Source organism: Bos indicus, chromosome 27 (assembly GCF_029378745.1).
Source record: "Bos indicus isolate NIAB-ARS_2022 breed Sahiwal x Tharparkar chromosome 27, NIAB-ARS_B.indTharparkar_mat_pri_1.0, whole genome shotgun sequence".
Taxonomy (NCBI): domain Eukaryota; kingdom Metazoa; phylum Chordata; class Mammalia; order Artiodactyla; family Bovidae; genus Bos; species Bos indicus.
The window spans coordinates 33,359,125-33,386,722 of NC_091786.1; the positions used below are offsets into that span (position 1 = coordinate 33,359,125).

At 43.5% G+C, this 27,598-nt stretch overlaps 1 protein-coding gene across 4 annotated transcripts; it reads left to right on the forward strand.

The window, feature by feature from the left end:
* ASH2L (ASH2 like, histone lysine methyltransferase complex subunit) lies at positions 1-27,495 on the forward strand. 4 transcript variants are annotated; one of them, XM_070781398.1, is made up of 17 exons: positions 1-227; positions 880-946; positions 1,944-2,089; positions 5,325-5,413; positions 5,676-5,770; positions 9,708-9,803; positions 10,514-10,609; positions 11,281-11,356; positions 12,067-12,084; positions 13,506-13,599; positions 14,296-14,513; positions 21,316-21,483; positions 21,776-21,969; positions 22,802-22,894; positions 24,162-24,260; positions 24,889-25,003; positions 25,105-27,495. In XM_070781398.1, the coding sequence occupies exons 1-17, from the start codon at positions 37-39 to the stop codon at positions 25,110-25,112; spliced, it is 1,863 nt and encodes a 620-aa protein (XP_070637499.1). In that variant the 5' UTR covers positions 1-36; the 3' UTR covers positions 25,113-27,495. The 4 variants fall into 4 exon arrangements, with proteins under 4 accessions (XP_070637499.1, XP_070637497.1, XP_019809072.2 ...); XM_070781396.1 differs by having other exon boundaries at positions 2-227; positions 24,944-25,003; XM_019953513.2 differs by lacking the exon at positions 12,067-12,084 and having other exon boundaries at positions 3-227; positions 24,944-25,003.
* The last annotated feature ends 103 nt before the right edge of the window (positions 27,496-27,598 follow it).

The window sequence follows — 27,598 nt, forward strand, 5'->3', positions numbered from 1 at the left end:
GTAGTATTCTCGCGAGAAGTCTAGAAGGCGGCAGTGATGGCGGCGGCGGGAAGCGGACCAGCACTGGGAGTGAGCGCAGGACCAGGCCCGGCAGCAGCTGCTAATGCAACACCGGCAGAAGAAGGGGAGACGAAGCAGGCAGCAGCCGTAGCGGCCGCTCCAGCCGGAGAGGGGACGTCTGCTGCTCCAGCCTCCGCGGAGCCCGGCTCCGGAGAGGCCGAAAGCGGGTAAGGCACCCTGCGGCCCGAGGAAGACGGGGGTAGGGGGCGGGAGGCCGGTCCCTTCTGAATCCCGCCGCTCCCGTGAGCACTCCCACCATCCCTCCTCCGAACCTAGGCCTGGCGGCCAAAGGCTCGCCCTGCCTTTACCGGGGCCTTCGTCCCGCCCGCCGCTATACCCGTCCTCTCTGAATCGTATCTCAGGCTACGCCCCTTTGCACACCTTTCCCGGTTTCTCGGCCTCCCTCCCACCCCTAGCTCCCCCCGCAGGGGGTTGGTAGCTCCCCCGCCCGCTTTTTTTTAGCAGGAACCCTTCAGAATTCCCAGAGAGGGAAATCACTTTGTACTGCCAGGCTGGAAGGAGTATCGGTCCCTCTGAAAACAGAGATGGAGAGGTGCATCTCTGCGAACCTCCCCAGGGACTAGTTCTGTCCGCTGTAGACTTGTCTGCAAGGGCGGTTAAGGTTTCCTTGTGCCCCACGGGCTTGAGTTCATCTTGGCCGCCTTCTTCCTAATGCTGAGCATCCTGTCTGAGCATCGGCTTGGCTGAAAAAGAGTAGGGATGTGAAGTTCAGCTGTACTTGGATCATCATCTTTGGGAATAGGCGTTTTCAGGTTTTCTTCTGAAATTTCTTCCATGAATGCTCTCCTTATTTTACAGTGATGCAAACTCGGTTGATGTAAGTGGTGGCTTGGAGACAGAATCCTCTAATGGAAAAGATACACTTGTAAGTATTTGAGTGTTTCTACTGCACAGTCAATAGGATTGGTTTTTTAAAGAGTTTGTGTGTCCACCCCTGCCCTAGCCGCCCCTCCATTCAGGTCTTTTGTTTTCTTTACATCCGTGATGCTGTGAATTTGTAGGGAATGGGCTCCAACAGTTCAGACTCCTTTCCTTTGGTTCTCACACAGTGTGCTGCTCTGGGTGAAGCAGGCTGGCGCTTCAGTTGAGCCCAAGTACATTTCAAGTACTTTTCTCTTTGACGTCCTTCTTTTTCTGATCCTTTTCCGTCATACGTTTCAGGAAGGTGTCTCAGCTGTTAGTGTTCTTAATATGCTCAATACACACATAAATTCTCTTGGCAAGAATCTTGCCCTTAACTTGATTGTTTACAATGATGCCAACGTGGTGGGTAACATTGTAGACTCTTCCAGTTTTGTTCTGCAGGGTATTCATTTTTGAACAGTGCCCATTTCTTTGAGGAGAAGGCAATGGCCTCCAGTACTCTTGCCTGGAAAATCCCATGGACGGAGGAGCCTGGTAGGGTGCAGTCCATGGGGTCGCTAAGAGTCAGACACGACTGAGCTACTTCACTTTCACTTTCATGCATTGGAGAAGGAAATGGCAACCTACTCCAGTGTTCTTGCCTGGAGAATCCCAGGGACAGGGGAGCCTGGTGGGCTGTTGTCTGTGGGGTCGCACAGAGTCGGACATGACTGAAGCAAGTTAGCAGCAGCAGCATTTCTTTGATATCTATAAGATTACCTTTCTTGTAGATTTGCATGTATGTGGCCAAAGGAGCAGCTCTTATGTTTTCTAAAAGGCCTAGAGAACATGTGGGGGTACCCTTCTTCTCTCCCTTTGCACTGGTCATTTTGGCAAAGTACTGGAAAATAGCAATTCCAGGCAAAAGGGTTGTTTGTGTTTTTTTTTTAAGTTTTTAAGCAAATCAAAAATACAATCAGATCAACTGACATGATTCTCTGATGGTTCTGTGGACACAGGAAGGTGCTGGGGATACTTCAGAGGTGATGGATACTCAGGCAGGCTCCGTGGATGAAGAAAATGGCCGTCAGTTGGGAGAGGTAGAGCTGCAGTGTGGAATATGTACCAAATGGTTCACAGCAGACACCTTTGGTATAGATACCTCGTGAGTATTTTTCAAAGTCCTTTGTGAGAATTGCTGTGTTAAATAGTAGATCTCAACATGTCCAACAGATGGTCCCACTCCAAGGATCGAACCCAGGTCTCCCTCACTGCAGGTAAAGATACCATCTGAGCCACCAGGGAAGCCCAGTTAGGTGTGTGGGCAAATGTAAATGCATAGGATTTCCCATGACTCCTGATTCTGGTTCAGTGAGTAGTAGGATTTGAATCAGAAATTGTTTTAATAGTCTGAGCATGTTTTTAGTCTACTAAGGGCATTGCCCTTAATAGGTAGAATGGTAGGTATTATCTTTGTCTTTGTGCTTAGGAGACAAAACTGCAATTACAAAGCATTACATAAACAAATCTGAGACAGTACCATTTAAACCTTGTATTGGATATTGTGGATTTGGGGGAAAGGATTGGCGTACATGGTGGATAAAGCCTGATGTCAAAAATTTGAGATGGCAGGTGCCTCTTCATGCCTGACATCCTTTTTCCTTTTGGTTTCTAACTCACTCCCTTTAGGTGTCCTGAATTCTCTGCTCAGCAAAATCAATTTCCAGTCTTTGCCTCTCTCCTAGTGAATTAAAATCATATTAAGAATTTGAGAATGAAAGGCTCCTTATTCAGGAGATTCAGTCAACAGCTAGCAAGAGAGCATTACTGACTCACTGTCTACCGAAATGACTATACTGCTGGCTCCCTTGGGTGTTCTTTCCATATTCAAATAAATTTATATAAGACTATCTCAAAAGAGGGCTGCATTGTTTGTTCTGAAACTAACGTCCCTTGGGTTGGTTTGTGAAGAAATACCTTCCTTTATAATCTGTTGAATGCCTTCTAGTTAAAAAGTTAAAAGTAGTGTTAATATACTAATTAACATGTGACTGTTGATATTGAAGGATTGAATGTTTTAAACAGAAAGAAAAATACTGAGTGGTCAGAAGAATTGATCTTGGTAGAAAGACCTAAGAGAAAATATACAAGCTGGTCAGTTAGGAAAGACCTCAAATTGGGCCACTTTCACAAGGAGAATTTATTTGGATAAACAGGGCCTAGGAAAGGAAATTTACCAGAGAGATAACTCGGAGGGATGCAGAGACGAATCAAACCATAGTTCAGAGGTTTGCTGGTGACCAGTGTGTACCTGAACTTGAGAAGTTACACCTAAAACCCAGTGGGTTGGACAGATTATCTTTTATGGCAGATGGAGGGAGTGAGTGAGTGAGCTAGCAGGGTATGAAAAAAACTGCTCTAACCACCTGATCGTGTTTGTTAATAATTGTACACCTGCCTCTCTCTCCTGTAAATGAGCTTACCACAACAGGCTGTTTGCAGAAGGGGCTGTAGAGAGAGGTACAGGTGAGGGAACTTGATCTTAACATTCATAAGGATGTTTCTTACTTCCTTGAATGGTGGTGGTAGACACACACCTGGAAACATCTCTTTAAGGATACGTTACATTAGTTTCGGCAGAACTGAGCTGAAGATAGTCGCACAGTCATGTCCGACTCTTTGTGATCCCTTGGACTGTAGCCCTCCAGGCTCCTCTGTCCATGGAATTCTCCAGGCAAGAGTACTGGAGAGGGTTGCCATTTCCTTCTCTAGGGGATCTTCCTGACCCAGGGATTGAACCTGGGTCTCCTGCACTGCAGGCAGATTCTTTACCAACTGAGTTTCAGCAGAGTCCACGATAAACCTGTCTTTATTTTGATTTCTTCTTTTCCAACTTAAACCAGTCTTTGGTTTCTCTGTTGCTTTCTCCTTTGCAGGACCAAGCTTTTCCTATGCTTTTCCAGTCACCAGCACAGCCACCATGCTGCACTAAGGCACGGGTCCTGTTAGCCCCCAGTTCCTTCCACCGGCTTCTCTGCCTTCAAACAGTCAGGCCTGCTTTTGCCCCCAGCTCATCTCTTAGGAAGTGAGCTGACACCTACCAGGAGTCTCAGTGGTTAGGACTCCTTTCACTTCCTGCCCCCTCACATAAAATCAGCCCCTAAGCTTAAGCAGTTTCTTTTCTTCTTGTATACTTGCTTGTCCAATTTTGTTATTTCACTCTATGTGAGGCCTTTTTTTTTAACCTTCTGTAACTGCTGAAGAAGCTTCTCACATATTCCCTTTTCTAATCTCTTCCTCCCTTCAGACCTGTTCTATCACCAAACTTTCCGCTTTCACCACATGGCTTCCCCTTCAAGGTGTTCCTGTTACCCACAGAGAAAATTCACTTCCCCAGGCATGTGAGGCCTCTGCTACTTCCTACCTTTCAAGCCTTTCAGCATATCTCTGACAACTCCCCTCCCCTGGTCAAACTGGTGTGCACCAGATTGCCCCTTTGCCTCCAAATTTGCAGTTTCTCATCTATACATGAAATAGTTCACCTACAGAAAAGAAAAGCAACTTGTCTTTCCAAATCCAGTTCATAATTTGTGTCCTCAAAAAATCTTCCCTAACTCTTAAATCTGAAGTTACTACTTCAGTCCTTTAAATTCTTAAAAACAGGACTTTCCTGATGGCCCAGTGGCTAAGACTCCACATTCCCAATGCAGGGGGCCCAGGTTCAATCCCTGGTCAGGGAACTAGATCCCACATGCCTCAACAAAGATCCCGTGTGCCACAACCAAGACCCAGAGCAGCCAAATGAATAAATATTTAAGATAATAATAATGTGTTTCAGAAAAGAGAGTGAATGTTAAAAAATAAGTAAATAAAAAATAAATTCTTAAAGACGGTCATCTGTAGGATTCATTTGGTAATGAGGCAGGTAATGTTTTTTGACTTCTGTGTTGTTCTTGAATACTTATTTACATTTTGAAGTTAATCTTTTTATACCTCTGTCTGCCCTTTCCAACAATTTTATTGACACTTTACAAAGAGACTTAAATATAGATATTTCAGTGCAAAGATATTCAAAGAGACTGCTTTGTCTTCTTCCACAAGTGTTTTTAGGTGTTTAAAAACTGTAATAAACTAGCCTGGATAGGGGCTCCAGTCAGAGCCTGCCAGATGTTGAATCAACTGTGGTGGATAATGTCCTGCTAAATTTTTGTGACAGAAAAGTTCAGCTATTTGTAAAACTACAAAGGGCCCTGTTTTGGTACCCTTTTCAAGTTTTAAGAGTGTGCTACTATGTTAGCATCATTATCTAACTTTCACTGAGGGAAAGGATCCCTGTTGATGTACTTCTTTGAAGCGTGTGTTCAGAGGTTCACTAATGTGCGGAATTTGGCGTTCTCCAGATCCTGCCTCCCTTTCATGACCAACTACAGTTTCCACTGCAACGTGTGCCATCATAGCGGGAACACCTACTTCCTCCGGAAGCAAGCAAGTAAGGACGAGCCCTGGAGGGCTGCATGGTGACCTCCTCTGGTAGCCGGCAGAGAAAAGGGATCTGGGCTCAGCCAAGTTGGGGAACCTCTGCCACAAGGCTGGTAGAATTTACCTTGGGGCTTAGCTCTGGATGCCTGCTCCTGTCCATTTTAGATCACATGATGCTGTAGTTGTTAATCTGTGGACCATCTGGTTGAATATTCCTCTGGTGGCAGGAATATATTACTACAGTAACTCTTTCTTCCTTTTTGCTTTTATAGACTTAAAAGAAATGTGCCTTAGTGCTTTGGCCAACCTAACGTGGCAGTCCCGAACACAAGATGAGCATCCAAAAACCATGTTCTCCAAAGATAAGGTAGAGATAGAATTACTGTCATTGCAATCATGCCAGAGAAGCAGGAGGAACTTCTGAATACAGTGGACCCTTGAACAGCACAGGTGTGAACTTCACTGGTTCACTTACATGTGGATTTTTTCAGTATATACATACCACAGTTCTACACAACTCAAGGCTGGTTGAATCCTTGGGTGTAGAACCATGAATACAGAGAGCCAACTGTAAAACTCTAGGAGGATGTTTGACTGTGGACAGTCCAGTCCCCCTAACCCCATGATTTTTCAAGGGTCAACTGTACAGCCTGACAAGTTCTTTTCCCCCAGTGTCTATGAATATATGACTGTAGATTCAGTGATTCCATTTTTCTCATTTCGTGTGATTTACTAACTTCCTGGTGTGTGTTCATTATGTCATTGGCTTAGCTCTTAGAAGGATGAATCTTTAAATAGTTTTGATTGGCTTTACAGAAGCAAACAATTGTCTGTTCCACGATTAATAATCAGATTTTGAGGTGAACCTTCTCAGCTTAGTTTGAGCTGTTTTCATGGATGCCTATCATAGATTTTGTTAGGGAAAAGGTTGACTTATTAAAAATATATATATATCCTTTATTGTTAAACCACATGACTAAAGTCAGTATTTAAAATTAGATGGTCAGCCCATCCGTGAGTCTTTCAAGACTGAAGCACCCTCTCACCTTCTCTCTCCACATGCTGATATTTTCTATTCTAGTCAATGCTAGCTTTGATCTACAAGATTGATTGTATACCCCACTAATTGACTGCAACCTACAGTTTGAAAGACACTGGCTGGGGACTCCCCCTTCCCTGGTGGTCTAATGGTTAGGACTCAGCTTCCACTGCCCGGGGCATGGGTTCAGTCCCTGATCGAGGAACTAAAATCCCACAAGCCGCATGACTTGACCAAAAGAAAAAGAACAGCACTGGTTGGTATAGGGTGTTCAGTTCAGTTCAGTTCAGTCGCTCAGTCATGTCTGACTCTTTGCAGCCCCCTGAACTGCAGCTCGCCAGGCCTCCCTGTCCATCACCAACTCCCGGAGCCTACCCAAACCCATGTCCATTGAGTCAGTGATGCCATCCAACCATCTCGTCTTCTGTTGTCCCCTTCTCCTCCTGCCCTCAATCTTTCCCAGAATCAGGGTCTTTTCCAGTGAGTCAGCTGTTCGCATCAGGTGGCCAAAGTATTGGAGTTTCACCTTCAACATCAGTCCTTTCGAAGAACACCCAGAATTGATCTCCTTTCAGATGGACTGGTTGGATCTCTTTCCAGTCCAAGGGACTCTCAAGAGTCTTCTCCAACACCACAGTTCAAAAGCATCAATTCTTCGGTACTCAGCTTTCTTTATAGTCCAACTCTCACATCCATACATGACCACTGGAAGAACCATAGCCTTGACTAGATGGACCTTTGTTGGCAAAGTGATGTCTCTGCTTTTCAATATGCTATATAGGTTGGTCATAACTTTACTTGCAAAGAGTAAACGTCTTTTAATTTCATGGCTGCAATAACCATCTGCAATGATTTTGGAGCCCCAAAAATATAGTCAGCCACTGTTCCCACTGTTTCCACATCTATTTGCCATGAAGTGATGGGACCAGATGCCATGATCTTAGTTTTCTGAATTTTGAGCTTTACGCTAACTTTGTCACTCTCCTCTTTCACTTTCATCAAGAGGCTCTTTAGTTCTTCTTCACTTTCTGCCATAAGGGTGGTGTCATCTGCATGTCTGAGATTATTGATATTTCTCCCAGCAATCTTGATTCCAGCTTGTGCTTCCTCCAGCCCAGCGTTTCTCATGATGTACTCTGCATATAAGTTAAATAAGCAGGGTGACAATATACACCCTTGACGTACTCCTTTTCCTATTTGGAACCAGTCAGTTGTTCCATTGTTTAGTGAGACCAGTATATTCGGGATCAGACTGAGTAAGGCCTTTTCTGCTAAACAAACAAGTTAGGGCTTAATCCTGAAAGCTGAGGGAGTCATCAGAGGGTCCACCTTGCCCCTGCCCAGCTTTTTTCCTACATTAAAAAGAATGCGTTTAAACAGAGGTGTGCTATGATTAGATTTGTTGCTTGGTTTTTTTCCTTCCAAATTGTTATTTTGAATTTTTCAAATATACAGAAAAATTCAGATACAACAATAAATGCCTGTTTATTCCTTATCTAGATGTGCCTGCTGTTAATATTTTGCTGTGTTTGCTTTATCTACCAATATGTATATTTTCCCGATAAGCTTATATGAGACTTAAGGCTTACAAGTATAATATCTATAAAATTGTAGATATTATACTTTATCCAGTGTTCTCTCATAACCACAATACAATGACCACACTCAAAAGAATTAATGTCAGTGCAGTTTTCTTATAGTTTGTGTATTTTGTGTATACAGTGTACATTTTCTCAACATTATTGTCTAAATAATGTCCGTCATAGCTTTTTCTTCCAGCCAGGACCTGATCAAGGATCACACATTGAATTTAGTTGTAATGTCCCTTTTATCTCTAGAGCAGTTCCTTTTTTCTTTTTGGTTTGCTATGACATTTGAAATTTTGAAGAGCCTAGACAGTTGTTTGCCATGATGTTCCTCAATTCGGATTTATCAACTTGTTTCCTTATGCCTAGGTTTAGCTTAAACATTTTTGGCAAGAATATTATGTAGGTAGTATGTGTTTTTCTCTGTATTCCATTAGGAGACATAAGACATTGCTCTGTTTTATTATTAGTGATCCCAAATGTGACCACTTGATTTCTCCACTGTAAAGAGACTCTTTTTCTTTGTAATCATTAAGTAATTTATGGTTAATACATGGAGTTCGTGTGAATATCTTGTTCTCGCTACCCTTTCAAGCAGTGGTAATTGTAACCACTGATTATCCTAACCTCAATCAGTTAATGGAGTGGTCCTTGTACAACAGAATATATTTATTGGTTACAGTTCTTTTGTAAAGAAGAGCCCCGCGCCGCCCCCTCCCCCGTCCTCCCCGGTCATTGTTGTTGCTGTTGTTTGTCTTTAGTTTTAAGACTCGCTGATTTTTATAGTCCATCATGGGATTTCTGGATTTCTGATGCTCAGATCTGACCAGTGTAGCCCCATCCTGGCTGACTTCAGACACTTTTTGATATGTCCCTATCAGTCTGAACTCTTCTTACCTTCTCGAACAAGAAGACGTTCCAGTCTTCCCTTTTCCCTTATACTTCCCCTAATTCAGCCTGGCTCCTTTGAGTAAAGCTTCCATGTTCACGAAACTTAATCTGGTGAAAGACGTTAGTGGTAGGTTGGGGCAGGTGGCCTAGGGTGGGAGGATGTTGGTGACAGAGGATGAAGTTCAGACACTGTGTTAGTCGTGTAAACAGAGGCTGGCGAGGACCACAGTTGGAGCAGGAAGGAGGCCTGATTGGTGAACATTTTCTGGAATTTTAAAGTTCACTTGGTGACTGCTGAGATGTGCAGGTTGCATGAGAAGGATGAGGGTGACTCCGTGTGTCAAACCTGTGATTCTGGGTGATCCTGAGTGCTAAGAGCAAGAATAGAAATCTGCAGAGCAGATTTGTGAGGTGAGGTTCAAGGTCAGTCCTAGTCACATGGAGTCTGAGGTGCGTGCAGGATGTCCAGGTAGAGATGTCCCCAGCGCGGAGGAGCAGGAGCTCAGGAGAGAGGACACCAGGAGACGAGGGCACATCTTTTCCCTTTAACCGGATCATAAGCCCTGTGTGGCTAAGAGTTGTATGTGCTTGTTTGAAATTCCCCACAACTTACATGTTGTTCACATGCAGTTATATATTCATTCAGTTATTAAAAGATGAGAACCATGTATCTGTCTTTTGATTCTGATGAGATCTTTGAAAATGCAGCAGTTTTGTGTGTGTGTGTGTGTGAGCATAATTTTGAAAGCAGCTATAAAAGCTTTAATATATTTTGTTTTAAAAATCAGGATATCATACCGTTTATTGATAAATACTGGGAATGCATGACGACCAGACAAAGACCTGGGAAAATGACCTGGCCAAATAACATTGTGAAAACTATGGTAAGTCAGTTAAAATTGACTAGACTCAACATTTAGAAAACCAGTGTTCCTTGTAAGAATTTATACTAGAAATTATATATATGTATATAAATAAATGGATTTTGTTGGGTTTTTTTTTTTGATGGTGTTCTCACTGAAATAATGTGATGACTAAGAAAAGGAGAACAATAGTATTAAATCTTAGTAATTGTAAATTTTAATGGTTTTCACACTAAATCAGTAAGTCGCATGTAGTCTTAAGTGAAGATATGGTAGTTTTATGTACACTGCTGAATCCTTTGTCCATTGCACTTTGGCAAGTATAGTTTTATGCCTAAATTGGAGACAATTGTTTGATTTAAAAAAACAAACTTTATTCTGAACATTATTGTTGTTAGACTTAGAGCACCTGGGGAGACATCAGCGCAAGCTGTTACCACTGTGTATCTCTGTGAGGTGTGGGGATGAGTGAGTTATGAAGGATGGTGGCTCTCATTTTTTCAAGTTTCTCTACTGTTTGTATTTTTTGACGGTCATGCATTAGTTTTCTAATCAAAGAAAAACAGTACTGGTGTGTGTTGGGTTTTTTTTGTTTTGTTTTGTTTTTCAGGGGGCAGGGTGTTGGTGTTGAGATTTGGAGATTACACCTAGGAATTGGGAGTTAGGGGTTAATCATCCATTCAGTGTAAATATAAAATTTCCAATAACACTAAAATACTGTTTCCTTTTAGAGTAAAGAAAGAGACGTGTTCTTAGTAAAGGAACACCCTGATCCAGGGAGTAAGGACCCAGAAGAAGATTACCCCAAATTTGGCCTTCTGGATCAGGTACGTTAATAGGCTTCACAGGCCCCCATTTGATTTTTAAGCCACGGGGACAGAATCAGGCTGTGCTTACATTTGTGTATTTGCCACTTAAAAATGCCTATGACCCAGTGGGCTCCAAATAAATGGTTCTTATTCCATGTGAAGGAAAGAGCACTCACCTTAAACTGGGAGACCGGTGTGTTAGTTGCAGCTCTTCCTTAAAATGTTGTGACTTGACACATACCATTTGTATCTTTTTAAACTTCCATGTCCTCACTTGTAACACAAATAGGCCATTGCAAGTTATTTCTGATTTTCTTTCCACCTCAGATTTCATAGAGATTCAGATTTCTGTCTTTTCTTGTAAAATGTGAAGCTCTAGCCACACTGGGCCTGGATTCCCACAGGGAGGTCTGCCCTTGGTCCTCTACCACCCCTCCCCATTCCCCCTCCACCACCCCCAGCCTGGCTCAGCCTGATTCTGAAAGCACTTCCATCCTCACCCTTGGCTGCCTCACACATGTGACTTGCTGATCCCTGAAGCATCTAAGTTTGGGACCTCTGCAGGCTTCAGAGTCTAGGTTGCCATTCTATTAGAATTTCTCCTGGGTTTTTTTTGTTTTTTTTTTTTAGCATTGCCAGGCTGGTTTGATTAGGTAGCCACCCTCTACAATTGAATATTTTCCCTCTAGGATCTTAGTAACATCGGTCCTGCTTATGACAACCAAAAACAGAGTAGTGCCGTGTCTACCAGTGGGAATCTAAATGGTAAGTGTTTAAATATCTCATGGATGAAATGTTTGTAAGCTATTGAATCCACATGTGCCTAGAATTGGGCAGTCTTTGGGCTGACTCTTGACTAGGTATTTACTAAGATGCTTTAAAGTCCAAATCTCAGTTTTTAGGGGCTAGCCATGGATTTGAGCTATGGTAGTAGAGGAGAAATTTTTGTTACTTTACACCACAGTTTGGTCTTAAGTGAAACATTTAACATAAAGCAAAGTACAATTTTAAGGTCAGATTTACTAAGTTTATATTCGACTCCCCATCTGTATCTTTATAACTAACAATTTAGGTTCACATACTTTGCACTCAAATTTTCCTTAATTCTACTGTTATTTAACTTCCTACCCATCTTCTAATTTTTCTTGCCCTAAATCTTCAGCTTATGCACATGACACCATTTCTGTGTTGACCACCCACTGTAGCATGTTTTTCTGTCTGACCCATCTAAAAGCAGGACAGCCCTTTGCTACTAATGGCAACACATTGAAAGCAGACACAATGGGGAGGCAGCCAGCTCTTCATCTGACATATGGTGTCCTTACCTTCTCTTCTGGAGCCATAGGGTCTTAAATATGTAACCATTTCCACTGTTACTAATATAACTAAGTGTGCTGTTCATCTCTTTATGTTATTTTTCCCCTTTTTGTTACAAGTTGACAAATGAATACACGGTGCCACTTCTGTTCTTACAGGTGGAGCCTCTTTTGGAGGTGAATTCCTCCTCTGTCTTCTTTCAGCCTCTCAGACTTAAGTATTTTGTGGTTTGGAAAATGCTTTTTGCTGAGTTGTGATAGAAGCTGAAACTGAGTTAAGACTAAAGCCTTGTGGAGTTGGTGGCAGTAGCACTGGATATGAAACAGTAGTTCCGGTTTAATGTTAGTAATTGGAAGCTTGTACGTTGTCATATTCTGCCTGACACGGCCAGCAGCCCCCTTAGTGTTGCTTGTTTTTTTCAACGTGGATCTAAAACTTGTCTCAAAATTATTGAAATGCAACGCCAATAAAACCTTAATAGTTTTTTGATTACGGTAACAAACTATAGAGATGTTGATGTTTTAACAGTTCAACATTAAGCCTTTTATGAGGACAGGATGACACCTGATATGTTCATAAAAGGAAGTTCAGCATAAATCTGGTCCTGTCTGTGCAGAATATGACCTGCCTTCAACGTCTTGATCCTCTCTTTATTGCAGCAGAACTGCTGATAATTTCCCAGCTTGCCCCAAATTAAGATACAGTACTCCATGCAGTTGTTACATAAAGGTGTTTTCCTGCAGTTCAGGGATGTTTCCTGGAAGTTGGAAAAACAAACTAATTGAGAGGAATGACAACTGGACAGAAATTTCAAAGTACCTATTTAAATGCACAAGGTAGTCTTCCTTGTGGCTTTTAGTATGTAGCTCGTTTTTTTTTTAATTTATAAATTCTTTATTTTCCACAAGCCAGATTCGTCTAACCTAAATTTGATGTGTTGGCACAATTTTAATAATTGTAAAGATTGCTGACTAAATTTAAAGCCGCCTTTCCTGCTTGTGTCATGTACAACCACACCAGATGCCTAGCAGCACTGAAGAGAAACACCTTTTTAGTATTTCTGTTTTTTGTTTCCACGTTTGGTGTACTTCTGTTTTGCTGGAAGTTCAAGTTCAGCGCTTTAGCAGATCCTGTGCCTCTCTCATGTTTATGGACTATGCCGTGTGTAGTTCATGCAAGCGAGCATCCCTTCAGTGAGGATGTTCTCCTTATGGATGTTTGTATTGATTTGAGTGGGAAAAAACTATCCACGCAGTTACTTCCAGCTGTGGGTGTCTGCAGTCTGAATGAGTGAAAATGCATTTGTGTCACATCCTTGGAAAGTGTTCCAGGAGTTGCAATTCATTTAAGAAGCGAAGGGCACAGCTGTAACCCAGGTTCATTAGTGCTGGGTTCACTGGAGTCGCTGCCAGAACCCAGTATTCTGTGCTGGGAGCCACCCAGCAGACTCAGGCGAACCAGGGTGAAGTCCAGTATGCTTCAGGGAAGGAAATCCTGTGGTGTCACACAAATGCACGCTGGGAGTGTTCGTCCCAGGGGAGAGTCCCACGGGGTGCCTGTCACAGCTCACTGAAAGGGATCTGCCTTCTCTTCAAAGGAGGAATTGCAGCAGGAAGCAGCGGGAAAGGCAGAGGAGCCAAGCGCAAACAGCAGGACGGCAGCACCGCGGGGACCACCAAGAAGGCCCGGAGGTGAACACCCCCCCCACCACGTCAGAGGGCTGCAGAGCCCCTCAGTGAGGCAAGAGATCAGCGTCTGCGGGCACAAGCCTGCCCCTTGTTCTCAAATCTAAACAGATTGAGGGGTCAAGTAGCCCCAGACTAGGTGCCCTGTTCGGGGAACTTGTCTCTAAATGAAACAGCCCCAGGGAAGCACCCTGTGGTGATTGACCTGGGAGTGAAGTTCCGCTAAGGCATCTTGAGAAAGGATAGATGGACCACAGGCAGTGAAAGAAACCAGTATTGAATGTCAGCTCTTACACAGTAAACTTCCTGCCTGTCCCCCTGATAGCTCTTCCCTTCACTTTGTTCAGTACTGGGGTGAGGAAATCCAGGTCATTTCTTATTCAGACTGGAAACAGGTTGTGGGTGTTCATATCACTGAGTTTCTGTTCTTTAGTCGTAGTAATAAACATGCTGCAGGAAACCGCCCTTGTTCCTCTGCGCCCTGTCTCCCCTGGCTTAGATGCATATTCAGATAAAGTAGTTCTCATTTCCCCATCTTGCCTGCAGAGGGCAGAATGATCTATTTGAATAATGAAAAACATTTGAAGTTGCCGGTGTTCCCGTTGAAACCGAATACAGCAGAGGCCTGTCTGACAGAATTGAAGGCACGTGAGCTAGAGGAGGGGGTTGTAGTTTCTTGATTTTATTTTTTCCTTTCTGCAGTGACCCTTTGTTTTCTGCTCAGCGTCTTCCCCCTCATGGCTACCCCTTGGAACACCCGTTTAACAAAGATGGCTATCGCTATATTCTAGCTGAGCCCGATCCCCACGCCCCTGACCCTGAGAAGCTCGAACTCGACTGCTGGGCAGGAAAACCGATTCCGGGAGATCTCTACAGAGCCTGCTTATATGAACGGGTTTTGTTAGCCCTCCATGATCGAGGTGGGTAAGCTGTTAATGTTTGTGCTGGGCCCTGTGTTGCTCAGAACTACTATCGTCAGCTCTGTCCTGTCTAGAATTAGATGGACTTGCCAATCTAATCCTCACCCCGTCTCTAACTAGGCTCAGCCGGAATGCAGGAAGTCATTTCCTTCTTTGTCTGTCCTTATAAGCTCTAGCCATTTATATACAGATACTTTTTTGTTTTTAATTTTCTAATTTGAACTAATTTTAACTTACAGTAAAGTTGCAAAAATAATAGAATTTCCATATTGAAAGTGAAAGTGTTAGTCGCTCAGTCATGTCCAACACTTTGTGACCCCATGGACCATATAGCCTGCCAGGCTCCTCTGTCAATGAAATTTTCCAGTCAGGAATACTGGAGTAGGTTGCCTTTTCCTTCTCCAGGGGGTCTTCCTGACCCAGGGATCGAACCTGCTTCTCCCGCATAGCAGGCAGATTCTTTACCGTCTGAGCCACCAGGCTGCAAAACACAAAATACTAGAACTTCCATATATCTGTCATCAAACTTCTCCTAAGGAGTTTCTCCTTAAACAGCCACAGTACAGTTATCAAAACCAGGAGATGGGACTTCCTTGGAGGTCCAGTGGTTACGAATCTGAGTTTCCACTGCAGGGGGCGAAGCTTCAATCCTTGGCTGCTCAGCGTAGCCAGAAAAACAACAAACCCAGGAGATTAACATTAGTAAATACCATGAATGAAGCTAAAGACTTTATAAATTTCACCAGTGTTCCACTAATGCCTCTTTTCTAGGATTTCACATTGCGTTCAATTATTTCTTCATAGTCCCTTGCAGTGTTAATCAACTACTTTTTGAGTGTTCCTCAGTGAGGGTCTGACTTTTTTTTCACATTTAGACTGTGGTTGTACACTCCTGTAAGAGCAGTGCGCACATGGATCCTTCCTACTGCATCATCTCTATAGGCTTGTGATGTCCGTGTGTCTTGTTATCGATCGTGTGGGCACAGTCATTTGGCTAAGGTGGTTTCTGCTGGCTCTCTCTACTCTCTTTCCCTTTGTAGTTAATACATATCTTAGGGAAAGATCCTTCAAGGTTATACAAATATCCTGTTTCTCTAAAGTTTTGCCCACTAATTTTAGCATCCATTCGTGGATCTTGTTGTTAATGTGGTGTTTGCCTAATCGTTTGCTATTTCTTCTTTTCTCTATTTAATTATTTAATTGATTATTTGTATCACTGTGGACTTAACACATATTTATGTATTTTGTAGGCTATATTTTATTTTGTCATTCAAATTACTCCAGCTTTGGTCATTAGGAGCTTCTTCAGGTTGGTTCCTGTGGGGTTTTGTTTTTTGGAAGTATAATTGACTTAGGATATTAGTTTCAGGTTTATAACATAGTGGTTGGGTATTCTTAGAGATGATACTCAAAGTTATTACAAAGCAATGGCTGTGTTGTCTGATGCCGTACGGTGTATTCTCATAGCCCGTTGGGTTACACATGGTGGGTTTGTGCCCCTTGGTCCTCTGCCTGTATCTTGCCCGTCCCCGCTTCCTGCATGCACCTCTGGTAAGCACTAGTATGTTCTCTCTATCTGTGAATCTCTTTCTTGTTTCACACATTCATTAGGTGTTTTAGATTCCACGTAAAAATGATAACAGAATACTTGTCTTTCTCTGACTTATTTCACTGAGCATAATACCCTCCGGGTCCATTTAACATTGTTGCCAGTGGAATCTCTTGTGTCCTGTTGATAAGCCCCCATCGTTTATTTTCCCTTACTTGCGTCACAAGTTGTTTGTTTCTGGTTCATCTCACGTTTTCTATGCTGCAGGCCAAGTATCAGCTTCTTCTCCAGGGAACCCAGATTCCTTTGATTGGGGAAGCAGCCTCAGAAGTGAAGATGTGAGCGTTCTGTATGCTCGCCGTTGCGGGGTGGTACTCCGGGCTCCCTCGGTGGATCCAGGTGGAAAATACGTGTCTGCGTCGTAACGGACACACGTACATGGCCTGTACCGAGTTTACTCTGCCACCTTGGATTTTAATCAAACACTGTAGGGTCTGCAGCCATAAAATTAAAAGACGCTTGCTCCTTGGAAGGAAAGCTGTGACAAACCTAAACAGTGTATTAAAAATCAGAGGCATCCCTTTGCCAACAAAGGTCCGTATAGTCAGAACTATGGTTTTTCTAGTAGTCATGTATGGATCTGAGCATTAGACTATAAAGAAAGCTGAGCACTGAAGAATTGATGGTTTTGAACTGTGGTACTGGCAGAGACTTTGTGAGTTCCTTGGACTGCAAGGAGATCAAAACCAGTCAATCCTAAAGGAAATCAGTCCTGAGTATTCATTGGAAACACATATGCTAAAGCTGAAGCTCCAATACTTTACCCACGTGATGTGAAGAGCTAACTCATTGGAAAAGATCTGATGCTGGGAAAGATTGAGGAGAAGGGGACGAGAGAAGACCAGATGGTTGGATGGCATCATTGACTCAGTGGAAATGAGTGAGCAAACTCCTGGAGATAGTGAAGGACAGGGAAGCCTGGTGTGCTGCAGTCTCTGGGGTCACAGAGAGTCAGACATGACTGAGAGATTGGAAAACCACCATAGAGTCATCCAACCTCCCACCTTTCTGTTTGTAACTTCTTTCTGGAGCAGTGAGAAACCTGACTCTAATTATCTACAGCACATTTTCTTACTTATTCATGTCGAATGTGCACACAGGGTGGTTTGAGAATTGCAGACCACTGTAGGAAGCATTCACTAACGAGATTACAGCATGTGTGTACAGCTCTTTCGGTCTTGGCCTTGCACTGTCCCGTGTGGATACTGTTGGCTTAGTTCTTTTCCTCCCACCTCCTTCAGCGTGGTCACAACTTTCATTTGTGATACAGGTAGGCTTACTTGTTAGTGTTGGTATGCCATTGGGGTTCTCCTGCACACTGGGGGCGTGTGTGTGTGTGTGAAGGGTACATGTGACATTACCGGGGTTCTGAGAATTACTGCTGTTCACTGAGGTTTGCTCAGTGTCACTGCCTCCTCAGCCCTGCTGCCCGCCCTCATTTCTTCCTTTTCCCCTGCTGCTTTCCCACCCACCTCTGCACTTAGCCAGGCTCTTTAGTTTCTAGTTCATCCTGGCTGTGTTTTTTCTGCACAGACGAGCACACACATGTATTTCCTTTGCTCCTTGTTTTTTTGTACAGAAAGGCAGCATACTGTAGGGAGTCTTGCATTTTGCTTCATGCAGTTACTCCAAACTATTTCAAAGAGCTCGTCCACTTTTTTTTTTTTAGCTTTATGATATGCCATTATGTGGACGTACATGGTGTATTCAGCCGCTCTGAATATAGGCATTTAGGTTGTTGCTAGGATTTTGGATTGACAGAGAAGCAGTGGATAGCTTTGGTGTGTGTGTGTGTGTATTATTGGTGGTGTATTTTCCAAGGTAGAATTCTAGAAGTGGAATTGCTGAACCAAAATAAGTATATATGTAGTTTTGTTCAATATTGCCAAGTTTCCCTTCAAAAGGTTGTGCTGGTTTGCATTTCCACCAGCAATGTAGAGAATGTTTGTTTCCGTATAACCTCACAAACAGAAGATTTCCTAGGTATTAATTTTGTCCCATCTGAGAGGTGAGAAGTGGAGTCTCAGGATTTTGTGTTTCTTTGAATGTTATTTTCTTGTTTGAGTTGTTACCTTGTGCATTAGGTTTGTGTTTTTTTATTTCCCCTGTTTCTGTTGGGAGTTTGATATTTTGTCTCTTCATATGTTAGGGATGTTAGTTAGCCCTTTGTCTGTGGTGTATTTTCTCCCAGTTTGTCAGTTGTCTTTTGACTTTGTATATGACTTTTTTGAAATGTGAAACTATTTTTTTAATGTATAATAGTTCTTTTAATGGCATAATTTATTCAGTTACTAGAATAGCATTCATTATCCTGTAGAATGGGAAAGTGAATTTAAAGAAACTACTGTTAGATAGGTGTACTTCATGAATTTTTTTTGCTGTTTTTCTGGAGTATTAATGCAAATTCCAGATAGCATATTATTTCACCCATAAATATCTCAGTATTTATCTCCAACAAGGATTTTTAAAAACATAACCACTATGCCATTGTGTTACCTAATGAAGGTGAATAATAGTTTCTTAATTATTCCATACTCAGTTCACATTTCCATGGTTGTTTAAAATATGCCTCTTTCACTTGTTTCTTTTAATTAAATCTGAACACATCCATATAGTTATTTCATTAGGAAGCCCTTCATTCTTTCTTTCTGTTTTTTTTAACTTTCTAATTTTTTCAAAATTTATTTATTTGTTGGCCGTGCTGGGTCTTTGTTGTCGTGCGAAGGCTCCTCATTGCAGTGGCCTCTCGTCCTGAAGCCTGGGCTGCAGAGCACGCGGGCTTCGGCCGTTGTGGTGCTCGGGCTTAGCTGCTCCGAGCATGTGAGATCCACCTGGACCAGGGATCGAATCCCTGTCCCCGTCATTTGCAGGCAGATTCTTAACCCCTGGACCACAAGGGAAGTCCCCTTCATTATTTCTTGAATTGATGCTAAAAGCTGTAACTCTTGTACTGATGCTTGTCAATCAAAAGTGAAGGAGACAGTGAAGTCACTGGGACGTAACCCCTTGGGGTGATGAACCGTTTAGGATTGACTCCTGCTAGTGACAAGCATGCTTTGAGAGTAGGGAAGGGCCAGATAAGCGACGTCCAGGTTTAAGCAGTGATCCTTGTCTTGTTTCACTATTGGCTGTAATTCTGGAGGGGAGAAAAAGAGAGACCATGGGCCCTTAGCAGTGACTTGTTAGAACTTAGTGCAGGGACAGTAGTGGCTCCTGCTGCCTGTGCTGAGCCTTTTAAAACTTAACCGTCTATATAGTATCTTCTAAACTTTATTTTGAAGTTATCTCAGATTTGTTTATTATTTTTTAAAGAAAGTGAAAGTGTTAGTTGCTCAGTCATGTCCACCTCTTTGCGACCCCATGGACTGTAGCCCACCAGGCTCCTCTGTCCATGGAATTCTCCAGGCAAGAATGCTGGAGTCGGTTGCCGCTCCCTTCTCCAGGGGATCTTCCCAACCCAGGGGTCAAACCTGGATCTTTTGCATTGCAGGCAGATTCTTTACGATCTGCTCCACCAAGAGAGCCAAATTATTACTATTTAAAAAAAATATTTCTGTATTTATTTGGCTGTGTCAGGTCTTAGTTGTTGCGTGCTGGGTCTTCACTGCAGTGCCTGTGGGCTTAGTTGCTTCATGGCGAGTGGGATCTTAGTTCCCTGACCAGGGATGGCACCTGCATCCCCTGCATTGCCAGGCAGATCCCCAACCCCTGGACCACCAGGCAAGTCCCCTCAGATTTATTTCTTAAGAAAGTTGTAAGAACTGTAGGAAACTTGTTGGTTTTTTTTCCCTGAACCGCTAGAGAGTAAGTTGCCATGATGCCCTTTCAACCACTGAGAGGTTTATTTTGTGTTTCTTACAGACAGGACGTTCTCTCTGTGTCATCTAGTGCTGCACAGTGATCACTGTAACAGTTAGCAGTCTAAAGCGACCAGTGTTCATCAGCCCACGGTTTCTGAGGGTCAGGAATCTGGGGGCAGCTTAGCTGTGTGGCCTGGCTCAGGAAAACTCAGGAGGTTGTCATCAAGCGCCTAGCTGGGGCCGACAGGTCTCTTTCCAAGACGGCTCAGTCACGCAGCTTTGACAAGACGCCCTCAGATCCTCACTTGTGGTCCATAGACTGCTAATTTGTCCTCATCCCTGGAAGCTGTATAGTCCGTGGGGTCACAAAGAGTTGGACACAACTGAGCGACTTTCACTTTCACTGGAAGCTAACTTCTCCCAGAGCAGGTGATCAGGGAGCCATAATGCGTTTGACCCATCTGAAAGTCGGACAGTCAACTCTAACTTCGTTTTGTTTGGAAATTGTCACTAAATTCATTTCACACTCAAGTGGAGAGAAATTAGACTGCATCCCTTGACAGGAAGAATATCAAATAACTAGTAGTTATTTTTACACTTACATTCCTGTGGAACCAGTACACAACCGCCGAAGGCAGAAAGTCAGCGTCTGATTACTTCCATCCCATCCTCAGATGCAGTGCAGGTTTCTCCAGATGATCTGGTGTGTCCATTATAGCAGAAGCATCCAGTTGAAAGTAATTTGCTGCATTTAGTTGTGATTCTGAATTCTGCTTCAGCCTGGAACAGTTTCTTCACCTTTCCTAGACTTTGACCTTGACACTTCTGAAAATGAAGAGACCAGTTATTTTACAGAGTATCCCTCAGTTTAGTTTCATCTGGTTCCTCGTGATCCAGGTTCTGCATTCTCGACAGGAGAATCACAGAAATGGTCGCACGTACTGCGTCCTGTCAGTATGGTCCTCATATGTGGTCATAGATGGTGTTCACACTTGGGGAGCTGAGTGCAGGACATAGGACGATTCTACTATTTTTGAAAGTTTGAAATTGTTTCAAATAAAATGTCTTCTAAATCCTGATGATTTAGTCACACATCAGGTTCCAAACACAGTTGTATTTTAGGGAATAGTATAATTTAACCTGCCATCTTAAATAATCATATATAATAACAAGTGGCTGCTTGACAGCTTTTTTCCTTTTTCTTTCTTTCTCTGCCTTCATCTGTATCTTGAAGTTTTTAATTCCTAAACTAATATTTCAAATTCCTGGCTTGATATTTCTGGTTTTTAATTTTGCTTAACTGGAGGGTAAGAGACTTTGTGTTTTTGTGGCTATTGTCTCCAAAGTATTTCAAATAAGTTGCAGGCTTTTCTTTTCATCTCTATCACTGTAGCTCCCCAGTTAAAGATCTCCGATGACCGGCTGACTGTGGTCGGCGAGAAGGGCTACTCTATGGTTCGGGCTTCCCATGGGGTTCGGAAAGGTGCCTGGTACTTTGAAATCACAGTGGATGAGATGCCGCCAGACACTGCCGCCAGACTGGGCTGGTCCCAGCCGTTAGGTAAGCCAGGGCTGTGATACAGACATGGCGACAGGTGGAGAGGTGTCCACCATCTGGTTGACCGTCATGACTTTGGGGCTTATTGGATTTTGTGGGCATAATGTTCAATTCCTAAAGGTTTAGGTAGGTTGAAGTTCCTAGGAATATTTTTATAATTCATTGCTTGTGAGAAATAGTTTGTTAGCAGTTTGACAAAATTCGTAAAAAATTAAAAAGGAGTAGAATCTTTTCTTTCAGCAGGCCAGAGTAGACTTGCAGTCCTGACTTGCTGTGTATGTTCTTACTGGAACAGGTAACCTTCAGGCTCCCTTAGGTTACGATAAATTTAGTTATTCTTGGCGGAGCAAAAAGGGAACCAAATTCCACCAGTCCATTGGCAAACACTACTCTTCTGGCTACGGACAGGGAGACGTCCTGGGATTTTATATCAACCTTCCCGAAGATACAGAGACAGCCAAGTCACTGCCCGATACCTACAAAGATAAGGTGAGTCTGTCCTCCTGAGAGATCCCTGGGTTTGAAGACCAGTGGCAGCCGATACCTGCAGCTGCATGTTCTCTTGATGCTTATCTTTCCCAATATTTCATTTTGGAAATTTTAAGACATAACACAGTTCAAAGAATTTAAAAGTAGGTGTCCAAATGCCCAATACCTAGATTCTGCCATTATCATATATTATCCAAGGACTTCCCTGGTGGTCCCATGGGTAAGAATCCACTTTGAAGTACAGGGAACAGGGTTTGATCCCTGGTTGGGGAGCTGGGATCCCACATGCCACAGAGCAACCAAGCCCGTGCTCCACAACGAAGATCCTGTGTGCCACAACTAAGAACTGATGCAGCCAAATCAATATGCAAAAACCATGTTATCCATTCATTCCTCTACCGACCTGGTCACCCGTTAATCCATGTTTTTTTAACCCCCACCAAGTAACCTCTGCCAAGTACTTCAGAGGGCTTCCCTTGTGTTTCAGCTAGTAAAGAATCCACCTGCAATGTGGGAGACCTAGGTTTGATTCGTGGGTTGGGAAGATCCCCTGGAGAAGGGAAAGGCTACCCACTCCAGTATTCTTGCCTGGAGAATCCCTTGGACAGAGGAGTCTTAGTAAGGGCCTTTTATGAAGATGTTTAATAAGTGTGTACCATCTGGTAATTCTTAAGATGCACGTGGTTCAAAGTATAACAAACCTGACTCTGCAGAGATACTAATTTTGTTCAAAACACAAAGACTCATGCTATTTATGTGAATCTGGCCGTTTTTTTTTCATGATGATGTAGCTGCTGTTTCACTGTTCCTTTTCTCTCTCTCGGTTTTCAAGGCTTTAATAAAGTTCAAGAGTTATTTGTATTTTGAAGAAAAAGACTTTGTGGATAAAGCAGAGAAGAGCCTAAAGCAGACTCCTCACAGTGAGGTGAGTCATGGTCATTAAATGTCAGAAGTAGAAGAATTTGTTCTCTGGGCCCAAGCCCCTTGTTATGAAAGTGAGGGGACTGAGGCCCACGGCGCAGTGGAGGGATTTCTGCTGATACAACAACAGCAGGGCCAACACGCTCTCCTGCCTGCTGCGCTTGGTTCTTCCTGGGGTGCCTGCTGCCGTGAGAAGGCCGACCTGGGTTCTTGGAGAAAAGGATATAAAACAGCAGCTGAATAAGCAACGTCTGCAGGCAGTCGAGGAAGCAAGTCAGAGATAGCGGTCCTTTATCAAAGCAGGGAGCAAGTGCAGAGGGGTGAACCCTGGAGTAGGACATGCTGGCCTTGCTATGTGACCCGGGGCAATAGGAGCTCTGATGCCTTATTCATTGTCTTCTAGAACTTTCCCCACCTCCCTTCTCCAGGGTTGCTGGGAATATGTTTGTCCAAGGTTACAGCACAATCAAAGAAGGGCTGGTGCATCTGGACCAACCACAAGGGCCAAAAATAGAAGGTGGGAGAAAAGTCCTGAGCTGGGGACACTCCTCCATAAAAATGCTGTGAAGCCACCTGTGATTGACAGTAATAGAAGCAAATGTGGGGAAAAAAAAAAAGAAGCAAATGTGGGAGAATACACTTAGGATTCCGCTTGTTTTAGGGAAAAGTAGTGAAGGCAAGCAGTTAATTGAGCCAGAAAATACAGCCAGGTGCAACATAGCTGTTCCTGGGAAGAAGAGATAGAGAACGGTACTTCAGAAAAAGCAGCTTTTCCTGAAGTCCATCTCAGGTGGTTAAGAGAGAAAATTCAGGATAGTTTCAAGAAAGAAAGGATAAAGGAGAATTCTAGGACCTTGACAGAAGACCTGCGAGATTTTCAAAGTAGAAGTGCAGAAGGGAGGACCTGAGTGAGGCAAGGGAAGGGGACAAATAAATAAGCTTAAAAGGGTGTTGCTCCAAGGGGCCAGTGGAAGACCAGCTACTTTTTATAAATATAATGAATAACAGTGGAACTATTTGGTGTAAGTAGCATAGGAATTCAGAAACAGATAAATGTAAGCACTTGCTACAACAGTGCATGTAGATATGCAGTGAGAAAACCTAAGATACTGCATAATAAGTGTCAGCTATTGCTGTTAAATGAGCTATGCTATTCTTTGAATTCTGTAGTCGTGCTGCCCACAAACCGCTAGTAAAGTGTCCTCCAGCAGAGTTCATTTTAGTGTGTTCTTTTTTGAAATTCTGAAGTGAAACCATGGTTTTTGTTTCAGATAATTTTTTATAAAAATGGTGTCAATCAAGGTGTGGCTTACAAAGACATTTTTGAAGGAGTTTACTTTCCAGCCATCTCCCTGTATAAGAGCTGCACGGTACGTACCCTCTGTTCATCCTGCGAACATGGCTCGAGAGAGATCGGTGAGCCGTTGTGGTCAGAGAGCCATGAGCTGGGTTCTAGAAGGACGTGTGAAAGGCCTAGGAGTGAGCAGGCAGCGTAGCCCTCCTGTTGGTTCCAGAAATAGTTGGGCACTTCAGGAAGTGTCTGCTTGGGTAGATAAAGATCGCTTGGTTACTGTGCTCCACACCTTTCCTCTGGATGTTGCTGCGTGGCCTGTGCTGTTCAGTGTAAAGGATATAAGGTGTGTATATGCATAAATTAATTTGCTGTTACGTGTCATGATAACCTACCATCATTAGTGACTATTGCTTATATTGATTTTTTTTTTTAATATGATCAGCATGAAGGAGACTGTCATTAGAGCCAGTTTAAAAAAATTTTGTAAAGGCAGTGCCTGGAAGTTTCCATGTCCTTTTACTTGTCAGTAACCACTGCTGAAGTCATACAAGGAAATCTTTAGGTTATAAACAGAAGTCAGCAAAGTCTGTTTACCTAATTCATGATGCCTTGACCACTTTGAGCAATTATTAATGTATACTCTCTGTTCCAGTTGTACCCTGAATATCACAGCTACATTTAAAAGCCTCCCTTGTCATGCTCAGGTTTTCACTACTTTCTTCCCTTTCTTCACGTCTGCCTGGATTGAATTTGTCCCAGGTCTCCATAAACTTTGGACCATGCTTCAAGTACCCTCCAAAGGATCTCACGTACCGCCCTGTGAGTACCACTGAACCCGCCTGCGGGCATCATCGTCTCTGTTACTTCCTGCCGCCGCTGCTCTCGTCTCACCTCACTCTCTGTCCCTTATTCCCCCACAGATGAGTGACATGGGCTGGGGCGCCGTGGTGGAGCACACTCTGGCCGATGTCTTGTATCACGTGGAGACGGAAGTGGATGGAAGGCGGAGCCCCCCGTGGGAGCCCTGACCAAGTCCCTTTCTCTTTGCAGATACAGACTTTCTGGGAAATTGTATTGGGGGGCGGGGGGGGTTGTTTTTGTTTTTTAACTGTTGCAAGTTTTCCCGAAGACCCCACAGAACAGGGCCTCTGCTGTAGTAAGTTGAAGGCCGAGTGGGACTGGGAGAGATCCCTGCCCTTCGTTACTCGCCCTTCCGGGACGGCTTTCCCTGTGCACACCACACCGCAACAGCTGCCGCCCTGGGATCCCATAAGCGCCCCGTGCAAAGGGCTGTACCACATAGCCCACCAGCTGAGACATGCTGCTTCCTGTGTTTTCGGAGGACGGGGTCGTCTCGTCCAGTAGCTAACTTATTTAGAGACATTTCCTTCTGTGGGCACTGCCTGCCTCCCACCTGGTTCCCAGGAAGTAGTGGGCCCGTTTCTGAGAAGAGCTGGAATCCACGACTACATTCCAAAGCAGTCTAAAAATGTTTTCCTTTTGGTGTGGGTGTGCTTTTAATTTTGAGATGAACTTTTGAACACTGGGATCTCTGAAACTACTAGGTTCGTAGGACTGTCATTGTGAAAGGCACTTGCTTGCAGCTTTAACAGTGAGAAGCTCTTCCCAAATAAAACTTGTCTTCGAGTGTATGTGGCACTTTGCTTCCCTTTCAGGTTGGGGTCCACGTGCTGACTGTTGGAAAAGTGGGCGCCCTAAGGAGCCAGTATTGGTGAAGAGAAGCAGGTTTCTGTCTCCACCCGCCAGCTCAGCCACCCAGTCTGCCCTGTGAAACCAGACTCTTGAAGGCAGATGGAACTTCACAGGGCTCATGGTCTCCCTCCATCTCTTCCCTTTGAACTTGGCTGTTGATCTGTGTGGATTGTCTTCTTGCCTTGCTTCCCTTCCTTTGTATTAGCTGATGATTAAAGGGCAGGTTTCAAGGACTCCACTGGTGGCTAAGACTCCAAGCTCCCAAGGGAGGGGGCCCAGGTTCGGTCCTTGGTTAGGGAACTAGAGCTCACCTACCCCAACTATAAGATTCTCTGCCATAACTTAAGATCCTATGTGCTACACTGAAGACCTGGCACAGCCAAGTAAATATTTAAAAGAGAAGGGGGCGCAGTTTTCAGAAGACTAAAAATTGAAATGTAAGAATGAACCTTTCCCCTGGGGCTGTGTGTGTTTCCCTATCTTCACTGCACCCGCCCCACAACGTTTTTGCTGGGAGCCACACCACAGCTTGCAGAACTTCCCTGACCAAGGATTGGACCCGTGCCCCCTGCAGTGGCAGCCTGGAGTCCTAACCACTGGAGCACCAGGGACATCCCCCTCCCTCTTTTAATCAGTGGCAGAGCAGTCCTCCCAGGATTGCTGCAGACTCCCTGCTTGTAACTTCCTACCTAGGTTAGTAGGTAGGGTGGTTCACCAAAAGGCCAGTAATACGTTGCCAAGGATCACCATATATTATGGCTGTTTAAGAAATTTCCCAAATTTCAAGTGACTTTGTATCAACGCAGAAGCTTTGATTATTTGTCTCTTAATGAATCACTGAGGTTCTTTGTTTTGGTCATTCTACCTCCTAACAGGAAACCCAACAGAATCAGGCTGAAGTCTATTCATCGGTGGTGGGTCTTACAGAGCAGAAGTGGTTTTAAAGCTTCTGGAGCAACAGAGTGTGAAGAACTCTGAGTAAATGAGGGTGGTGGTATTTAAGAGGAAGCTGGGGGTAAATTTTTTGTAATATAAGTGACCACTTAAATGACATATAAAAAGAAGTTGTGCACCTACTCCTGTTTAAATGATGAAATCAGGGTTTTGTACATTTCGCTTTCATAAATCAGAGGTTATGGAAATAATGGTTTTACCTGTTTATGCATCATATTGTGTGCATGTGGGACAGGGTTCATTTGAAGGGCTCTAGGAATACCCACTTTTCATACAGTTCTGTATAAAATGGTCTCTGTAAGCAGGTCATCACTGACAACTCATTTTATTCCAATGAAAAACAAGTGAGAAAAGATCTCCCCAGGCCCCTCAAAGACACAGTAGCATAGTTTGGAAAAGGCAAACATGGTGTGTGTTGAAAGCCCATTTCTCACTGTCAGCCTGTTCTCAAAACCAGAGCATGTGTTGCTCTACACACCTTTCAACAAGCAACCCTTTCTCTTAGCTGGGAGTGGAGAATTCTGTTCTTGAAATACTTCCACAGTTACTCCTTCTCACTCTGAAGCTTCCAGGCTGGAAAAACATAATTTCATCTATGCCAAAAATAGACTAATAAGAAACAATAAATATTAATATATACCTGTGTCAGTTGTACAGTCTCAATGCCTCAATAAATACCAGCATTTCTGCTACTGCTAATTTGTTTAATTAGCTAGCCTGACATTCCACATGGTGTAAATCATCAAT